At 35.0% G+C, this 20,417-nt stretch overlaps 1 protein-coding gene across 8 annotated transcripts in view; it reads left to right on the top strand.

Moving 5' to 3' along the window:
- LOC127843626 (5-oxoprolinase-like) overlaps positions 1 to 20,417 on the top strand; it is a 298,491-nt gene that overhangs the window by 28,315 nt on the left and 249,759 nt on the right. For all 8 annotated transcript variants that reach the window (XR_008032247.1, XR_008032245.1, XR_008032246.1 and 5 more), the window contains exons 16-28: positions 482 to 563; positions 1,041 to 1,178; positions 1,714 to 1,852; positions 6,052 to 6,164; positions 6,693 to 6,756; positions 8,292 to 8,392; positions 8,908 to 8,944; positions 9,377 to 9,487; positions 11,052 to 11,153; positions 14,285 to 14,459; positions 15,050 to 15,234; positions 16,004 to 16,150; positions 17,805 to 17,939. Coding sequence is in view for 3 of the 8 variants with exons in the window: in XM_052373318.1 (XP_052229278.1) it covers positions 482 to 563; positions 1,041 to 1,178; positions 1,714 to 1,852; positions 6,052 to 6,164; positions 6,693 to 6,756; positions 8,292 to 8,392; positions 8,908 to 8,944; positions 9,377 to 9,487; positions 11,052 to 11,153; positions 14,285 to 14,459; positions 15,050 to 15,234; positions 16,004 to 16,150; positions 17,805 to 17,939 (1,529 nt within the window). In the remaining 5 variants the exon portion in view is untranslated. The remainder of the gene's footprint in view (positions 1 to 481; positions 564 to 1,040; positions 1,179 to 1,713; positions 1,853 to 6,051; positions 6,165 to 6,692; positions 6,757 to 8,291; positions 8,393 to 8,907; positions 8,945 to 9,376; positions 9,488 to 11,051; positions 11,154 to 14,284; positions 14,460 to 15,049; positions 15,235 to 16,003; positions 16,151 to 17,804; positions 17,940 to 20,417) is intronic.

The raw sequence follows: 20,417 nt of genomic DNA, 5'->3' as shown, positions 1-20,417 counted from the left end.
AAGTTGTGGTTTATAAATTAAAATGTTTCTTATGCATGATAACTGGCTTTTGAACTATTAATGCTACTCTAGCTGTTGTAACATTATCATCAGCTATAATAGAGTAAAATGATAGTTTACCATGTCATTGTGCATCATATTATATTAAAAGATTAAGAGAAGGTATAAGGAGACACTCTTCTAGTCATGCTATGCTTATACAATTGCTTTTTTTTAATCATTGAAAATATGACTTAATGTGTTTTGTAAAATATTAAAAATTAACATTTTAAGGTTAGGACTAAGTATTTTATAGTCTGAGATATTGAAAAGCTGGACCTCTGATATTGTAATGGTTTCTTTGATAAATATAATATATCAGTTGTGAACATATGTCTGTACAATGTTCACTGCAAATCATGACTCCTTAAAATATATTTATTAAGTTATTCCATGTTTTCTTCTTTGCCTCTTAATATTGTAATGCTTTCTTATTTTTCAGAGAATTTCCAGTATTTGGATGACAGGATAAATACTCTGTCTGCTCAGTGTGAAGAAGAATTGGTAAAGCAAGGATTCACTAAGTATGTAGCAGACATTGTTGGTAGTGTTTATAAAATGTGCATCAAGGGTTAATTGCAAAAGTGTTGTATCAGCTGATATTGTCTAATGACTATGTCAGATACAATGTTTTCACTGTTGATTTTATCTATGCATAGCCTCTGTAAGCTGGCTATATCATACATAGAGCCATTTTACAAGTATTAAAGTAATATTTAGTCACTGAGGGTTTCGAACATTGTGAGAGATGACAATCAACAAATATTTAAATGGCCTACATTTCCTAACTGAGTGCTATCAGCTACATGAAACAGTTGTACCAGTATCTGGCTAAAGAGTACCTAAAAGTACTTCAGATTGAATGATTGGTAATAGATCTAATGTAGAAGCTGAAAGTATTGCATTTAATGGTTAGCTTCATGAGAAATTCATTTATTGCTTTCTTTAAAACAGTTTACTTTGAGGTTAAAGATAACAAATGCTTTTTAACATTCTCTAAGGGACCAGATTGAAACCACTGCATTTCTGCATATGAGATATGAACGGACAGACTGTGCTCTCATGTGTTCTACAGAGAGTTTCCCAGCAAAAACAGGCACCAGTCAACATGGCAACTTCCTGTCTGCATTCCAAGACAAGTGGGGTGTATTTTTGTATTTCTTAGATCATGATTTGTTTTCCTTAGTGTTTTGTTTTTGTTGTGTATTATTTGAAACATATGTTAGGGTAATTGTGCATTTGTATAAAAAAAGTAACTGACTCAAGTATGTGCACATAAGTAATGATTAATCAGTTAACACATTCAAGTATGCTAACTGACCGCTATGATATGACTGAGATACTGTTGGAAGGAGCAAATACCCTTAAGTTACAACACACTTACCTATGAGCCTTGTTCTTGACAAAACTGGGCTTAAGTCTCATTCTAGATTAGCCAGTAAAGTCCACACAGGCTTATCATAGACTACACTTCAAATTTGTATGGACTGTTTTGTTAAAAGGAAGTCCCTTAAGGACAGAAATCCAGTTAAGGCGGAAAGTTTTTTCCCTTAATAGTATGTCCAGACTGCACAGGCTAATCTAGGACGTCATTTTACGCACTTTCATTAAGCCTGCTTTTCCCGGAACATGGCTCCTATGTCGACAGCACAATGGTCAGCTCCCACATTGCAGGTACTTTACCGAGTTTGGCTTCACCCTGCCTGCCAGGCCAGTCATAGTGGATGACATACGCATACGGGGTGTGGGAAAGGCTGTCTGTAACACAGAACACTCCATTCCAAGAGGAGACAGGGATCCACAAGTAGAAATAGTATGTTAAGTCGTCAGTACATATACGTGGGACATTCCATGCTAGGAGTGAGATTATAAACCTTTCATCTGAATACCTACATGCCCATGCCAAAAATTGCATTAAAATGTCTTTACTGGATCTATTTTAATGTCAAGTAAGTTAAGTTATGTTGGACCAATTATAATGCTGCTCAGTGGGTTTGGTTCTGTATACCACATATACAGTATAAAGATATTTTCCTCTTTTGATGTGTTTCCAAAATTACACCCCTGCTTGGTCAATATACAACTATTGAAGGAGGAGATTCAATAACTTGTGTATTCCTAAATTGTACTGATCAGGGTTCCTCTCCTGGCAAAAAATGGTGTCTCGCCGCAACATTCCTTACTAAGTGCTTCGCCATATCATAAATATATTGTTATAAATTGTGAAAGTAGACCACAGCATTCAATCAAATGAGGGATCAATGGTTTGTCAAAGTTAATTGATTCAATTATGAGTAAAATGAAACCTCTCGAAGACATAAAAGAAGCGTGTAATTGATGCATGACATTTATTTATAATGAAATTTCTAATTTTTAGCTCTACTGGCCGAAGGCCTGAAGAGCTTATGTCATGGCATGGTTTCCGTCATCTGTGCGTGCGTGCGTTAGACTTTTTCTTGTTTAAGCGATTTAGTCCACAGTTTTCATCCGATTCTTTTCAAACTTGTTCGGTGTCTTAATATTAATGAGGACTCAAACCTTATTGAAAATGGGTTACATCAGAGGAAAAAGTCCAGAATTATCTCCCCTTGAATTTAAGAAAATTGTGAAATAAGGCTTGTTTACGCAATAAAGTCCACAGTTTTCATCCAATCATTTCCCAATTTGCACAGTGTCTTTATCTGAATGATGAGTCAAACCCTATTGAAAATGAGCAATATCAGAGTTATAAGTCCAGAATTATCTCCCCTTGAATTTGAGAAAAAAATGAAAATTCATTTTTTTTATGTGATAAAGTCCATAATTTTCATCCAATTCGTGGCAAACTTGCACAGTGTCTTTGTATCAATGAGGACTCAAACCCTTTTTTAAAAAGAGCAATATAGAAGCAATAAGTCCAAAATGACTTCCCCTTGAATATGAGAAAATTTTGAAATCCCGCTTGTTTACGCAATTAATTCCACAGTTTTCATCCAATTATTTCCAAATTTGCACAGTATCTTTATATCAATGAGGACTTGAACTCTATTGAATATGAGTAGTATTGGAGAAATAAGTACACAATAATCTCCCCTTGAATTTGAGAAAATTCTCCTTGTTCGCGCGATTAAGTACACAGTTTCTATCTTATTCTTTCCAAACTTGCACAGTGTTTATAGCAGTACAGCGATTTAGGCCCTCATGGGCCTCTTGTTTTAATTTGAGTTCTTATTTTGGTGAATTAAAACATTAAATTTTAAGAATTGATCATTATTTTGGCAATATTACATAACAGCGGCTAGAGATTAACAATCTCAATGAAATAAAAAATTGTTTAGAAATCATTAGTCTCAAGAGTTTTAAAAGTATAGAAATCATCATGACCATTTTTAAAAGATTTCTATTAGTATTAAGTGAATTTAATGTATGACACATGTTTTAAGAATTAAAGTATTCATTTAAGGATCAATGATGATCGTAATCATAGGGTTTTTGCTCATATTTTGTTGTAACACGTCCCTTTTGAGCTTGCCCAAAATTGCATTGTTTTCAGGTTCCTAAAATGTTCTTATACAGTACAGTCCACGCGTTTCCCCCCAAAAAACTCGCTCCCTCCGGGGGGCTTTTGTCTGCTAGCGAGTGCTTCCGCGGCGGGAAATGCGAGGTGTACTCTTTAAAATGCTCGGCGTTCCGCTGAGTAAGCTAATCAGCGCAGTGTTTATTACTTTAGCCTAGTCGGTAAATGCAGACAATTTCCATTCTTATCAGGACACCGCCACGCAACTCCGCAGTAGCAGCGTGCTACTGTGCATGCCAAAAAATAAAAACATTGTAATAAGAAATTGTTTAAATATTGTGGCTAATAAAAATAAAGATAATTGTATAGAAAATTAATATATGTTTTAATTCACAGGTAAGTCTACAATATGAATATATAAGCTGGATACATACATGTTCCGACTCTATCCATTACCCTATAATCCAGTATAATTGCGATTTCAATGTTCAAAACCAAAATAAGACCAGTATTGACACTAATGTGTTTTATAATTTTATAAACACAATGTCCGCCATTTTGCGCAAGCGCATATATGCGAAGTAATTTTTTTGGATGGGACAATTCCCGTGTAACATGCTTTAATCAGGTGACATGATGTGTGAGCATCAGCGCTGTTCATTTTTAGCTCGGAGAAAACCCGAGGTATTGTCATAGCCAGCTAGTCGTGTCCGCCGTCCTTGTCAAGGTTTGTAAAGGTTTTTAACATTGGCTCTAAAATCAAAGTCCTTCCACCTACAACTTTGAAACTTCATATGTAGATGCACCTTGATGAGTTCTACACGCCTCACCCATTTTTGGGTCACTAGGTCAAAGTCACTGTGACCTCTAAAAAAATAAAATTCTGATAAGCTTTTGCAGCCGAGCGTGGCACCTGTTAAGCGGTGCTCTTGTTGGTTATAACGACCAATCAATGAGTGACTTCAATTAAATTTATTATTTGTAAATTTTCCTATTTTTGCTATAGTTTCAATGGGCAATACTTTTTCATCGTGTGCATTGATTCTGATGTTTTTTTTTCATTCTCAAATACTACAAATACTTAGTTGCACGTCTGTATTAAGTTACGGCACATGTCCTGATTTATTACACATGCTTTCCATGCGTGGAACTTTTCTGTCAGCAACAATTTCGCGCTCTTATTGAAACACGGATTTTTCACTATGAATGGTGCATATGCATACAAAGGGACTATATAATATAATCACGTGGCTGTAGACAAATTGTGTAATTCAGTTCTATAAATGGACTTTATGAAATATGCTTGTACTGAAATTAAATTGTTTCCGCATAAAATTTGTAACGGGAAATGTTTTCACAACTTACTCGCCATAAGAAATTAATTGCTCCCCAATTGCATTTAACTTGAATTACTTCTCATAAGGAACAATTATTGTTTATGTAATTGTTTACGGTAAAAAGGTGTGATGAGGATGCCCAATACCATCTTTCGTGCACTGTTTAATTACTGATGGATATTACGTACATTTTAAAACTGATTTCTTTTAAATTAATCTGCGATAAACACTAACTTCAAGGCTGACGTCAATGAAAAATATTGATTGCCAGTTATACGCATTTTCGTTACCGATTGGACACTGAACAGTATATATGTTGCGCACGTCTTAAAATTATATATATATATATAGGTAATTTTATTTTGAAAATCAGGAAGTCAAACAAAGATTAATTGATCGTAATCTAGTTAAACGCCGAAGGCCACTGCGCCGGCTTATCAATTTGCCGATCGTTGACCTCGGAGTCCCCAATCATGCAAATGCCGCGTATTGCGGGACGTTCTTAATCACCCTTCATAAGAGTGCCCTTGTAGCGAGGGAAATTGGGGAAAACGCGTGGACTGTACTGTATGACGGCAAGGAGACATTCCTTGCAACCCTCACCCCATAAGGATCCCCACATCCCTTGACTATTTCCTTGGGGAAACAATTACATTGATGTATTACAATCCAATCTGCCGTAATTTATGTTATGGGGGTGGACAAATCTGTCAATATTAAATATGGTGATTTGAACCAGTACCGGTTTATGTAATCATTATAAAAATAAATGAGTGAATAACATGTTATTATTGATGTATTCAGTGACAAATTGTATATAAAAAATGGGAAAGTTTGAAACTTGAAGGATATTTACAACTTGCTACATATTACAACATGCGTGTTTATGGGTATTCATTACTACTTTCACAAGCTAAAGTCTGTCTGTCTGTCTGTCTGTCTGTCTGTCTGTCTGTCTGTCTGTCTGTCTGTCTGTCTGTCTGTCTGTCGGTCGGTCGGTCAGTCGGTCGGTCGGTCGGTCGGTCGGTCAGTATTAAGTGTCCGCTCTCTAATTCAAGTTGTTTTCATCCGAGCTTCACCAAACTTGGTCAGAAGTTGTATCTAAATAATGTCTAGGCCAAGATCGAATATTGGTCATTTTTTATTGTTGAAACTTTGAGGAATACGTGTCACTTATAGACAACAAGCTGCTACTTTGATGAGGGGTGGCAGGATACAGCGGTCTACCTCTTGGACAAGCTGGGCGCAGGACATACCATCAGTGGCCCAGCCATTATCATGAATGGAAACAGGTACTCTATGCAATGTTGCTGTGTGTGATTTCAGGGCGTTTTTAGATGTGGCTTTAAATGTGGCTGCACACACTAATTTTGTGGGGAAACTACTGTGGATTCAATAAATTTAGTTGCCTTAAAAACTTGGTGCTCATATATCCATATAAATTAGTATTAGACTAATAATAATGGTTTCAGGGTATTGTAATATTTGTATTTTGGGGAGGATTTTCAAAATAGGGGAATAAAGGATTCTTTTATTAAGGGGATAGTTATAAGGAGATGCTGTTTTACGTAGGCAAAAACTTTTGAAGGAATAGGGTTATTGCATGCATGTTGCATGCTCATGTTGGAGGAAAAGTATTATCATCAAAACGAATCACTTTCCACATATAAACTATCTTTTGAGATAATTGATATTGACAAGACAAGGAGCAAATAGAATATTCATAGTAGCCTGAAGTCACTTTTGAGACTACGTACAATTTAAAAGCATGAAGGGCTGGGCATTTCTGCGTTTAAGTGTTCATTATTGTTTGTTTTCAGTACCATTCTTGTGGAGCCAACATGTCAAGCTTCTATCACAAAACAAGGGGATGTGAAACTAAAGGTAATTGTTTGTTCTCAGAATAAAGAAAAAAGAAGCAAATATGGTCAGTTTTGTTCTTTAAGGGGTGTTGCAGCAGTTTATTTATCTGAAGATATATTTATAGCAACACCGTTGATGCTATTATCACAGCTCAATATTTTTATCACAATCATCAGAAATTGACCGAGTTGGTTCATAATATAATTGTCATTGGTTCGATCCCAGGTGGGGTCAACTTTTTTTATTACTTTTTTTACTTTCTTTAATTCCATTCTTGTTTTATACTGGAGCTCTTTAGTGCTGTTGTTTACATTTATCAATTTAAAGCATTTAATCACAAACTACAAAACATGCCGAAAGCTTTGAACAAGTACATGTAAGTTATTAATGATTAAGGTCGAGTTTGATACTGTATGGTATTATGTTTGTGATTAAATATTGTCTTTTATTAATGTCTTTTGGTTAGCTGTTGTTATCTCAGTTAAGATTGTAAACAATTTCTAATGTTTATGCATATTTCTAACAATCTATGTACCGTTACTTGGGTTTTGCCTAAATGCTGTATTTTATGAAAATTGACGTTGACGGTAGGGATAGTTAAAACAAAAAATCTCTGTTAAAAGTGTGATGACCCCCTTTCTGTATTTGTGTTTTATGATGACAATACGTAGATGGACATATTTGAGAAGTTTTGCAGAATACTATTAGACAGAACTTTTTTTAATTCCATTTATGTGGTTACATAAGTAAAAAAATGACGTTTTTTTGGGTGACATAAAAAGTATTAAAAATAATTTTCTTAAAATTTATCTTGTGTACTCCATTTTATTGGTAGTTTGTGGTTTAATTACATGGTATATGACGTATCTTAGCTTGTATTATATCTACATGCTGCCAATTTTATAGGTTATTAATTATTTTTACGCATTAAGAGATTTTTCAGTTTTATTGAAAATGTACATGTTATATAATGGTGAATAAAATCAAAACAAGGCCGGTGACCTAATTTTTTTATTTCATTTTTCATATAGTATTAAATTTTGTATATATATTTTAAATATAAATTTTGGACAGAATCCATATTAGATGGAAAAATATCAGCAAAACTGCAGCAACACCCCGTAACTTTATACTTTTATTACTGTAATAATATGCAAATTTTAAAGTGCAAATATAGGTGACACTTAATTGAATTTATTTTAATCACCCAAATGCACAATCTTGTGAAGGGGTTTTTGGTCAATTTTTGTTAAACAAATTTTCATTCTTTTAATGCAGGCATTATGCTTCAATACATACGTTCATTCTAACAGCATGTCTTGTTAACCTTTTTTGAACGGTTTTGGTATGTGAAAATGATCAACATAATAAAGCCAGTTTGCACAGAGAATAAAGCTGTTGAAGAGTGACTTTGAGATGTACATGTATACACTGACTAGAGAACTAACGACACAGTTGCATATAATAATCCAAAGAAAAATATCGAGAAATCCGAGATGAACATAAAGTTTTGGTTCATGACTGTATAATGTGTATTATTCTCTGTATCATTTCAGATAGGCAAGGGGGTAGTAGAGAGAGTTGGCAAGGACTTAGACATGATTCAGCTCTCCATTTTCTCACACAGGTTCATGAGCATTGCAGAACAGATGGGCAGGCAAGAATGTTACTTAATATCATAATGCATCAACAATTTGTTTTAATCATTTCAAGACCACATATTGTATTCACCAACTAATATGCTTACTCAAAGGTCAATTGTGAAATAAGCTTTATGTATAGCAACAGTTACTAAGAGCTGGTTCATAAATGCTGTGTTAAGTGTTCACATGGTGTGTGTTACACACTTGATTCTGCGTTCATTCAAATAAATCGGGGGTAGGCGTGTCCTTCTAAGGCATTCCTTATTTTGAATGACCTTATATACATTATTATTATTCTGACTTAAGAAATTGATATGTTTATATATTTATGAAAATAAAGAATGTATTAAAACTAAAAATTTTATAAAATAAAGAAACAGACATTATGAGATATTGCTTGTGGTTTGATGTTTTACATTAACAAAAACACAATAAAATATTAAATATTTTTTCAAATAGTTTGACCCCTTCTGTGGTCTGCCAGTATGCATATATCAGTTGCATTAAAATAAAATGGCTTTTTTTTCAGGGTATTGCAGAGAACTGCCATCTCTACCAATATCAAGGTATTCATATTTTAATGTGTCACAATACGGTTATAATATACTGAAATGTTATTTTTAACTTGTTTAATAGATTAATATTCATATTGGTTGTATAACACAGGAAACAAATTAAAGCGTATGATAAACTGTTATGAGATCAACATTTGCCAACTATTTGAGTCGTGTTCTGAGAAAACTGGGCTTAATTCATGTTTGAAAAGTGTCGTCCCAGATTAGCCTGTGCAGTCCGCACAGGCTAATCAGGGATGACACTTTCCGCTTAAACTAGATTTTCAGTAAAAAGGGACTTCCTTTAAAGGAAAAATACCATTAAAGCGGAAAGTGTCGTCCCTGATTAGCCTGTGCGGACTGCACAGGCTAATCTAAGAAGACACTTTAAGCACATGCATTAAGCCCAGTTTTCTCAGAACAAGGCTCATTTTATGTAACCAGGAGCGTTTAGACTTTTCCTGCGCAATGTTTGGACCCGATGGTGGCCTGGTTGCTAATGCCCCTCATATACCAGTGCATCTTGGTGCCATGCAGGAGGCTGTACAATATCAGGTATGTCTTGTGTGTGCAGTGTTCGATGATCCAATTGATAATTATGAGCCACACTCTGTGAAAAGGGGGTTTAATGCATGAGCTTAAAGTGTTGTCCCAGATTAGCCTGTGCAAAATGCTCTCAGACATTTATAGAGAAAGTCACTGGAAATGTCTATCAGGTGTGCCTCATTAAAAAAGGGAACACCACTGTGAGCCTTATAAAGTCAGGTCCTCACATAATGCAGCCTCAGGCCTGGAAGAACCTCATAAACCTGGAAATACACACGCACTAAGGGCCTTCTGGTCTTTTGGGGATTGACAAGTAAGCCCTAAAACATTTAGAGGGGACAAACCCAAAGGGTGAGATAGGCAAGCTGTTTGAGGGATGTCTTGGAGGTCTGAAGTGTTGTTTTTTTCTTTTTTCTTATGATCACATGTATTCAATATTTTAAACGGATTAAATACTTTTGAATTGTTAAAGAAACAACAAGCACTACAATTTTTGTGTAACATTTTAAAAGCATTTAAGCTCTACAGATTTTGTAAACTTAGTTCCAGTCACCAATTAAACTTGAAATCATTTGGAAATTAAGTTGAGTGTAGCCTTGGGTTTTATGTATTTATTGCGCTAGACTACACAATTTCAAGCAATGTCAATTAAGAAGAAAATTTGACCTTTGTTAATTCATAACAAGACCTAATGATCCTTTAAATATTAGTTTTACATAGATTACTATTGTTGAAAGATGTTCTGTGAATTTAATTTAAATTGCTTTGTTTGTGGCAGTGACATTAATTTACATTGATAGGCAATGCTCCATAAAGTTTCCTGAGGGCCTTATGCTTAATTTGGACCATTCCTCAATTCCAAAAAATCAAAATTTGTTGTGCCATGCAGATTGTAAGCCTTCTATAAGTAATATACACAAAGATGACTCATGTTTATGTAAGGTGTAATATTTCTATCTATAACCACAACAGTGGTTAGTAAAGCAGATTGTATGTTTAACTGTTTACCTGTATTTGTTTTTCTTCACACAGTGTACAGACAGAAAAAAGGGAAAGTATTTCAACTGGATAATTGAAATTTATAAGCAAATAAGCAGCTGGACTTTTTCTTATAGCTTTCCATTTTTTGGGAATGATTTGTTGAAATAACTGAGAATGAAGAAGAATTGTTAAGCAGTAAACTTTAAATTTGGGGAAAAGTGCAACAATTGAAAAGATTCTCTTGGCTTTTATTTGGCTCCAGCTAAATTAGTAAAAAGCCCTGAATACAACAAGCCATGTAAAAAATGTATACAAAAAAGTAAATGAGCATCGCTCTGGGGTTTAATGCATGTCAAAAGTTTCTTGCTTGATTAGCCTGTGCAGTCCACACAGGCTTGTCAGGGACAACACTCTGCCTAGACTGTTTTTTTTTTCATTTAGAAGAGACCTTCTTTAAACAAAAAATTCCATACTAGGGTAAAGTGTTATCCCAGATTAGCCAGTGCAGACTGCATGCACAGGGTAATTTCGGATGACACTTAACTCGCGGCATTAAGGCAAGTTTTCCCAGAACCAGGCTTAAATATTTTAGATGAAGGTGCTGGGTTCAGATCTGAGGGAGGGAGATGTGATCCTGTCCAACCATCCCAAGGCAGGAGGGAGTCACTTGCCGGACCTCACAGTTATCACTCCTGTATGTACACTTTATTAAAATAGACCTGTATGTACACTTCATTAAAACAGACCTGTTTGTACACTTCACTAAAATAGACCTGTATGTACACTTCATTAAAATAGACCTGTATGCACCCTTAATTAAAATAGACATGTATGTATACTTAATTAAAATAGACCTGTATGTACATTTCATTAAAATAGACCTGTATGTACACTTCATTACAATGGACCTGTATGTACACTTCATTTAAAAAGACATGTATGTACACTTAATTAAAATAGACCTGTATGTTCACTTCATTAAAATAGACATGTATGTACACTTTATTAAAAGAGACTTGTATGTACACTTCATTAAAATAGATCTGTATGTACACTTAACTAAAAAACATGTATGCACACTTAATTAAAATAGACCTGTATGTACACTTCATTTAAATAGACATGTATGTACACTTCATTAAAATAGACCTGTAGGTACAATTCATTAAAATCGACCTGTGTGTACACTTCATTAAAATAGACCTGTATGTACACTTCATTAAAATAGACCATTATGTACTCTTCATTATAACATACCTGTATTTACATTTCATTTAAAACACACCTCTACATACAGTTTATTAAATACACAAGTATATTTATTTTATTTAAATACAAATGCATTTACCTTTTATTCATAACAAACCTGTATATACACTTCATTTAAAACACACTGGTATTTACACTTTGTTTAAAGCACGCCTGTAAGAAAATTTCATTTCAAACACATCACTTCATTTTAAACACACTTGAATGTACACTTCATTACAACTCAACTGTATGTTCATTTCATTTAAATCACATTGGTAAGTACACTTACAGCAGCACAGGGCTCAACATTAAAGGTAGTCCGACTGTCCGGGACAACCAAAGTGTTAGTCCGGACAAGTTAATAAAGAATTTGCTTGTCCGACGGGACAAGTGGTTGTTATAATTTAATAACTTAGAACAAATGCCTTTAAATCCGTTATTTCTGTGGAGTAACCACCCTTTATTTTGAAATATATATTTTGTTTATGTTTAAACGACAAAGCACGAGATATTCCGATAGTTCCATGGGATACTACGCCGCACTGTTTACAAGGGAAGCAACCCTTAACATTTTTCTTTGCCAAGATAACAATATTATTCTCCCTTATAATGAATATGCATTTTACGACACCGGTACACATTGATCTTTAAGACAATTAAAGTAGTATGGTGGCAAAACACAAGTTTTTGTCAGTTATTTTGGCTTTGTATAATGTTTAAAAAATCAATAATATCCAGTTTTCCTGTTATAGTTTTTTTTTGTATTCAAATTGCCTAAAATTATGTTAACATGTATTTTGAATGATTTAAGTCTTTATGATTTGAGCTTTTTGTATTATTTAATTACTTTGCGAAGAACTGAGCAAAATAAGATATAATGGTCAGAACAAGTTGCTTTCTGGTCAGGACAAGTGAAGTTTAGGTCTACTTGTCCGACTGGACAAGTGGCTCCAAAAGTTAATGTCGAGCCCTGCAGCAGTTCCAAAGTATTAACCAGAACTTAACATTAATTCTTCATTTATCTACTTGTGATAATCTTACTTGAAAGAATGCAAAAACAAAATTCAAAAAGGCAAACAAAGTTTTTGTTTGAACATTTTATTGTGGAGCCAGCTTGATAAAAGCTGTCACTTGAGTTGAGTGTATGTGTGTGTGCCTGCTTCATGCTTTAGTGCATTAGTTTATTCATTAATGTTCAATAGATCAGAATAATCATATTCATAATATTCAGAATATCTTTATTAATATAGTAGTAAAATACATCTATATTTATGCACAAGCCACAATATATATAGCCTTCTTTCCTATACATTCAACCATTCCTATATATTCGTTATTTTTTTAAATCCTGTAAATTTGCATATCATCCGTGCAACAGGCGTGACCAAATTCTCTGAAAGTTAGCAAGAAAGTTTGTTGCTCATGTGAAAACTGAAAAATGCGCACTAAAACAGTATGCACTGCAACTTAAACCCTATCCTACACGTAAATCTTACCTTCAAATCAATAATTCAAGCTGTAGTATGCTTTAAAATCCAATGTTTACATTTTTTTATCCACATTTGTGTCGACTGGTTTTGTAAGTCACGTGATTAAGTTGATGCAAAAGCTCATGACGTATTTCGGGTTTAAGTTCATATTTCCTTACAATGCGCATGCGCTAGATTCAATCCTTAGGTGGTTAAATGTATAGGAAAAGAGGTTATATCTGATGTAAGTTTAATGCTGATTAGAAGAATATGTAAAAAAAAAAATGGATTCCTATTTTATTTTTGTTCAGAAAGAGCCAGAATATACAGAGATACAGACTTGAATTGTTTTTTACCTATTTTTAGGGTGTCCTGTAACATTTTTTCGAAAAACATGGAATAAATATGTTTTTTCTTTGTTATAGATTGAAATTAGCAGTTGCCAGCAAGTCATTGGCCCCTAAAATGTATGGTGGGCCCATGATATTCAGAAGAAAACACACCATATGCCCTCTGTGCAGAAATTATTGAAAGAACAAGCAGTGTTAATATGCCCAATATTTTAGTTTCTATCACAGCTTCATGTTGCCCACCCTGAACTGTTAAGACCATTCCTTAACAATTTCCTGCTCAGAATAAAAGTGAAAATGGCTATATGCAACCTGCATAAAACCAGAAAAGCCTGCGAGAAACTTGCAGTTTGTCCAGGTTTTATCCTGTTTGCTTCTTATCAGTACCTAAGAATTATAGGTGAAGCCTTTGAAACTTTAATATAGTTATGTAATTGATTACAAACACATCTAATTGATTACAAACACATCAAAGTGCGTATCAGAGTGGCAAAGTGTTTAACCCATTTAAGCTTAGCATCTAGAAAACAGGCCTTGGCAAACAGCACAGACCCTGATAAGGTCATCTGGGTCTACGCTGTTTGCTTAAAGGAATTTCTGTAAGAAATATTCTAAATATAGAAATAAATATACTAGACATCCCTAATTTTGGAAATAAATTGATCCAATTGAGAAGGATAGGAGATTCCATTAGGCATAAATGGGTTAAAGGGTTCACAAATTTCATTTGAGAAAACAAAATTTACATTCTTCAGGTGTTCTACCCTGGAGAGGCAAGACCTGTGTTCTATGTGGCCAGTCGAGGCCATCATGCTGACATAGGGGGCATAACTCCGGGCTCGATGCCTCCGCACTCGCGGTACTTGCATGAGGAAGGGGCGGTGTTCAAGTCGTTCAAGCTGGTGGAGGCAGGATTGTTCCAGGAAGAAGGTAGTCTCATAATACTGCAGCTGTATGAATTGAATTGACACTCGGGACATTTAGTCTGTTTAAAGTTAACAATAAAATTGAAATATGATCGAGGTCTTAAAACACTTTGAGGCTTTTTCATTATTGACATTTGTAATTTTTCCACTAACAAAAATGTGAAAATTACAGAAATGCGTTAACAATAAATAGATTTATTATTCTGTATTTAGTGAGTTAGAGGTCGGTATTAAGCCATGTTTACTACTGAGTACCAGTCTTCCTCCAGGATCAAAATTATAACTGGACAAAAGTTTACTTAGTGTGTCTTGTTTACTTTCATGACATCATTTAACATAAATTACTTGATCCTAATAGCTACAGACCTTATATGAAAAAAATAAACAGTCAACATGTGTAACAAAATCAATCTTACTTCAAACTAATTTTTTATGAAGTTAAATCATTTCTACTTTTTCAGACATAATGATTTTTATGGGAAAATGTGTGCTTGCCGTGTACTTTCTTGAAGGGATTAGTGCAAACCTATTGTACCTATTGTCCATTACATCTCCAGATACAAGTTTCATGTGCAACCCTCATTTCATTATCAGATGTAACACGAGCATTACACGAGCCCGCCAAGTACCCTGGCAGTAGTGGCACTAGGAATCTCCATGACAACCTCAGTGACCTCAAGGCCCAGGTGGCAGCCAATCAGAAAGGCATACGTCTCATCAAGGGTCTCATTGACGAGTATGGACTGGACGTGGTACAGGCCTATATGGCACACATTCAGGTCAGCTGGTATATGCATAATTTGAGCCTTAAGTTTTTTTTAACTGGGCCTAATGCATGTGAAGAAAGTGTAGTCCCAGGCTGCACAGACTGACTAAGGAAGACACTTTCTACTTTTAAAACATTTTTTGTTTAAAGCATGTCTTGTCTGAACAAACATCCACTTTGGGTGGAAAGTGTAGTTTCTCTGTTGTCTTCTTTGAATACGTCTTCCCATTAGAGATCCATAAACACTCAAAATCAACAAATATTTGGTTAAATAAAGGTAACCCATAAGAAATTAGTGATTGCAATAGCCTAAATTTCAAAGCAAGATGTGGTCTGGTAACATTGATTTAACAAGATACATAATGCTCATTTTTATTTTTTGTGGTCAAATTCCCCGTGATGATATCAGAACATTTACGAGCAAACATGAGATTGGCCTCGGTCCATGTCAGATTCTCATTAATAATCATTATGTTATTAATTAGCAGAGCTCTAGCAAGACATCCTGCTCTAAGCTGTTTAGCAAGAAAAAACGAGAAAAGAGCGTGCAAAAATGCAAATGTATCATTTCCAACAAGACAGTGACCCCCTCCTATATTGTTTGTCTATTGTGTTGTTTTTACTTGTATATTGCGGGCCTTGTATATCTCTATGTATACATAGAACAATGCAGAACATGCTAATGGGGAGATGCTACAAGAGATAGCCACTAAGTAAGCCCTGTATGGATGTTGCATGTCTCTGTTCTGTTGTGGTACTCATATACCTCCATGCATTCACAGGACAATGCAGAGCTTGCTGTACGTGACATGTTACGGGAGATAGCCAGTAAGACGCTGGCCCATAGTGGAACTACATGTCTCTATGCTGAAGACTTTATGGACAATGGGGCACGGATTGCTCTCAAGGTGGAAATTAATAAAGAGGAGGTAAACAACAGTTGCCTTGTCAATTGAGTTTTTATATGAGAACAATTTAAAGCTGTTAACAGAATCAAACAATCAGTCAGTGAAACAAAAAAATCCTTTGGTTACATTCCTCTATATCAGTGTATCCCTCCCTGGTCCATTCAAAAATAGTTCTTATTTCTAAATAGGTCCTTTTCTCCATTGGTGTAAAATCCATTAAGCAAATGCAACCAAGCCTTTGTGGCTATTTCCTGAATCCTGTGTGTCTTCAACATTTTGATGCATTTCGTTGAGCATTATGTTAAAAGATAAACATTTGGGGTGCGTTTATTGAGATACTGGGCTTTTGTCTGCCAAACCCTGTTTTCTTAGATTGGTTTCATTTAACCTAATGGGATTATAATGTAAGTAACATGCCATACTTTTTTAACCAGGTTTTCCGAAGGAAAAAACTGGTTATTAGATTGGCGAATGTCGGCGGGCGGGCTGGGGGGTGAAACAAGCTTGTCAGGGCCATAACTTTGTCGCTCATTGTGAGATTTTAAAATCATTTGGCACATTTGTTCACCATCATTAGACGGTGTGTCGCACGAAAGAATTATGTCGATATCTCTAAGGTCAAGGTCACAATTTGAGTTTAAAGGTCAAAAATGGCTATAAATGAGCTTGTCTGGGCCATAACTTTGTCGTTCATTGTCAGATTTTAAAATCATTTGGCACATTTGTTCACCATCATTAGACGGTGTGTCGCGCTAAAGAATTACGTCGATATCTCCAAGGTCAAGGTCACACATTGAGTTCAAAGGTCAAAAATGGCCATAAATGAGCTTGTTCCGGCCATATCTATGTCATTCATTGTGAGATTTTAAAATCATTTGGCACATTTGTTCACCATCATGGGACGGTGTGTGGCACGAAAGAATTACGTCAATAATTCCAAGGTCAAGGTCACCACGAATAAAAATATATTTATTTTGATACAAATGGGGTTAATTATAAACAATTATCAGATAAAGGGAGACAACTAAAAGTGAACTGATTAAAGCAGTTCAGTTTTAGTTGCCTCCCTTTATCTGACTTTTTTTTTTCACATTGAAAACCTGGTTTTGTGACAATTTTGTCCCTTGTTATTCCATGTTTTGAAAGAGGACATATTCATCTTTAAATTGAAATTGAAACTATGCATTTACAATCTGATTAAACGGTTATCCATGAAAAACTACTTTAAATTTAGTCGTTTTATTGATGGACCCTTTGAGCATTCGATTTAGTCTAAACTCATCTTGTTTTTAAATTATATATTATGGAAAAAAACAAATGTACACATGAAAGAGTGTGGCAAAGTTATCCAACAACAGTTGTAATAATATCACTGTTTTTCCTTTTTTCACAGAGCATGGCAGAATTTATAAAAGCAACAGAGCTTGTGCTACTTATATTTCAGCATAGAGGAGGTAATAGAGTCTGTGTTAGTTTGTCCAAATAAGTATGTGGAGGGAACTACTTCCACAATTTTCATGTTCAATTTACCATCCTCGTGAAGTGTTGATATACTAGACACTTTTCATGCCCTGTGATCCACTGAACCATGAGTTACTTGCCCTTAAACTTAGCTGTCATAGCTGAACGGATGTATAAATTACTTTTGTGTAAAAAAATTTTGCATCTGTTCCAGGGCACAGCAGTGTGTGATTTCTCAGGTTCATCATATGAAGTGTATGGAAACCTGAATGCACCAAGGGCAGTAACCCTCTCTGCACTTATCTACTGCCTAAGATGTATGGTGGGACATGATGTCCCTTTAAACCAGGCAGGTTTTATTTTACTTAGGCAAACTTGTATTTTTAAATTATTGTTTATGCCCCCTGATCAAATGATAGGGGATATATTGTTTTTGGCCTGTCTGTCTGTCTGTCATTCTGTCCCAAAACTTTAACCTTGGTCATAACTTTTTCAATATTGAAGATAGCAACTTGATATTTGGCATGCATGTGTATCTCATGGAGGTGCACATTTTGAGTGGTGAAAGGTCAAGGTCATCCTTCAAGGTCAAAGGTCAAATTATATATGGAGGAGGCATTGTGTTTCACACACACAGCTCTTGTTTGCTATTATAATTATTTTAGACAAATTAATTTTAATATAATATTGTTGTTAATAAATACATTAGCTGACATTAAAATATCAAGTTTGGACAAGTCCATTTATTTCTTAAGTCAGAATTTCCAATGTCTTTACATTATACAGACAATTTTAAATTCAAAGGTTTCTGTGAGAAATACTCACTATTTTAGTAGGTACCATGTTCAACTATTGTTTGGTACGATATGAGTTGATCTGGGCTTCCATCACCAAAATATACTTATAATATGCCACATTGAAGAACTATTCTAGATTGAATTAGATTGAATTGTTATTAGATTGGCGAATGTCGGCAGGCGGGCTTGGCAGCCTGCTGGTGGGCTGGCAGGCGGAACAAGCTTGTCCGGGCCATAACTTTGTCGTTTATTGTGAGATTTTAAAATCATTTGGCACATTTGTTTACCATGATAAGACGGTGTGTCGCGCGAAAGAATTACGTCAATATCTCCTAGGTCAAGGTCACACTTTGAGTTCAAAGGTCATAAATGGCCATAAATGAGCTAATTTTTTTGTCCGGGCCATAACTATGGCATTCATTGCGAGATTTTAAAATCATTTGGCACATTTGTTCACCATCATGGGTCGGTGTGTCGCACGAAAGAATCATGTCAATATCTCCAATGTCAAGGTCGCCACGACTAAAAATAGATTTATTTTGAAACAAACTTTTAAAGGGGGTTAATTTTGGTTGTTCATTTCAAAAGTTCAGTTTGAGTTGTCTCCCTTTATCAGAATTTTTTTTTCATTTGTTCACCATCATTAGACGGTGTGTCGTGCGAAAGAATTATGTCGATATCTCCAAGGTCAAAGGTCACACTTTGAGTTCAAAGGTCAAAAATGTCCATAAATGAGCTTGTCCGGGCCATAACTATGTCATTCATTGTGAGATTTTCAAATCATTTGGCACATTTGTTCACCATCATGGGTCGGTGTGTGGCATGAAAGAATCACGTCAATGTCTCCAATGTCAAGGTCGCCACGACTGAAAAAAGATTTATTTTGAAACAAACTTACAAAGGGGGTTAATTTTGTTTGTTCATTTCAAAAGTTCAGTTTGAGTTGTCACCTTTTATCAGATTTTTTTTCACAATGAAAACCTGGTTTTGTGACAATTTTGTCCCTTGTTTACATATTATTTTATATAAATCACTAATGACTACTTGTAGAGACTTGTGTTTATGTTTTCTTTATTATGCTTCCCCCAAACATTTTGGCGGGATCAAATAGTCGCTGCTTCGTCCGTCTGCCTGTGCACAATTTTTGTCCGGGCTATTTCTCAGCAATTAATGACCAGAATTCAATGAAACTTTATGGGAAGCTTCACTACCAAGAGGAGATGTGCATACTAAAGTTTTATCAGCCGGTTCTGGTCGGATGATTTTTCACAGAGTTATGGCCCTTTGAAAATTTCCATTAACTGTACATATAGTGCAATTCTTGTCCGGGCTATTTCTCAGCAACTAATGACCGTAATTCAATGAAACTTTATGGGAAGCTTTACTACCAACAGAAGATGTGCATATTATCAGCGGGTTCTGGTCAGATGATTTTTCACAGATTTATGGCCCTTTGAAATTTTCTATCAAGAAATTCTTGTCCCCCCAACTACTGTGCCCTCAAGACGTTTCCTTTTATCTGAATATATATACGGAATATTACGCTAGTCAATTGTTCCAAGAGTTTGTATCACTCGAGTGGCTTGTGTGATGACGTATCACACGAGAGGCGGAGCCTGGAGTGTGATGCGAAATAGCACAAGCCACGAGAGTGATACAAACTCTTGGAACAATTGACTAGCGTAATATTCCTTTTATTATATACAACAACTAACGAAAACAGTTAACAGTTGTATTTTTTACTTTAACAAAACTGACAAAACTATGGCTAAAACGGTACGCCATAGTTTATTTAAGACGCGTATGAATACAGTTTATGTAAATTAACGTGTAAACATTCAAACCGGGAAAACAAAGGTTTCCGACACGCTTACCTTAATGCCATCATTAATCCAATGTTAATAACAATTAAGTTGACAACTTTAAATTTTAATCCGATGTTTATAACAAAAACGTTGAAACGATATGCACTTCCACTTCTATTTCTTCCATGTCTTTATCAAAACTTAGTTTTAAACCACACTATTTTA

This window comes from Dreissena polymorpha, chromosome 9 (genome assembly GCF_020536995.1).
Source record: "Dreissena polymorpha isolate Duluth1 chromosome 9, UMN_Dpol_1.0, whole genome shotgun sequence".
NCBI lineage: Eukaryota > Metazoa > Mollusca > Bivalvia > Myida > Dreissenidae > Dreissena > Dreissena polymorpha.
The sequence above is the reverse complement of the archived record's forward strand: the minus strand, read 5'-3'. Positions and strand labels throughout refer to the sequence as shown.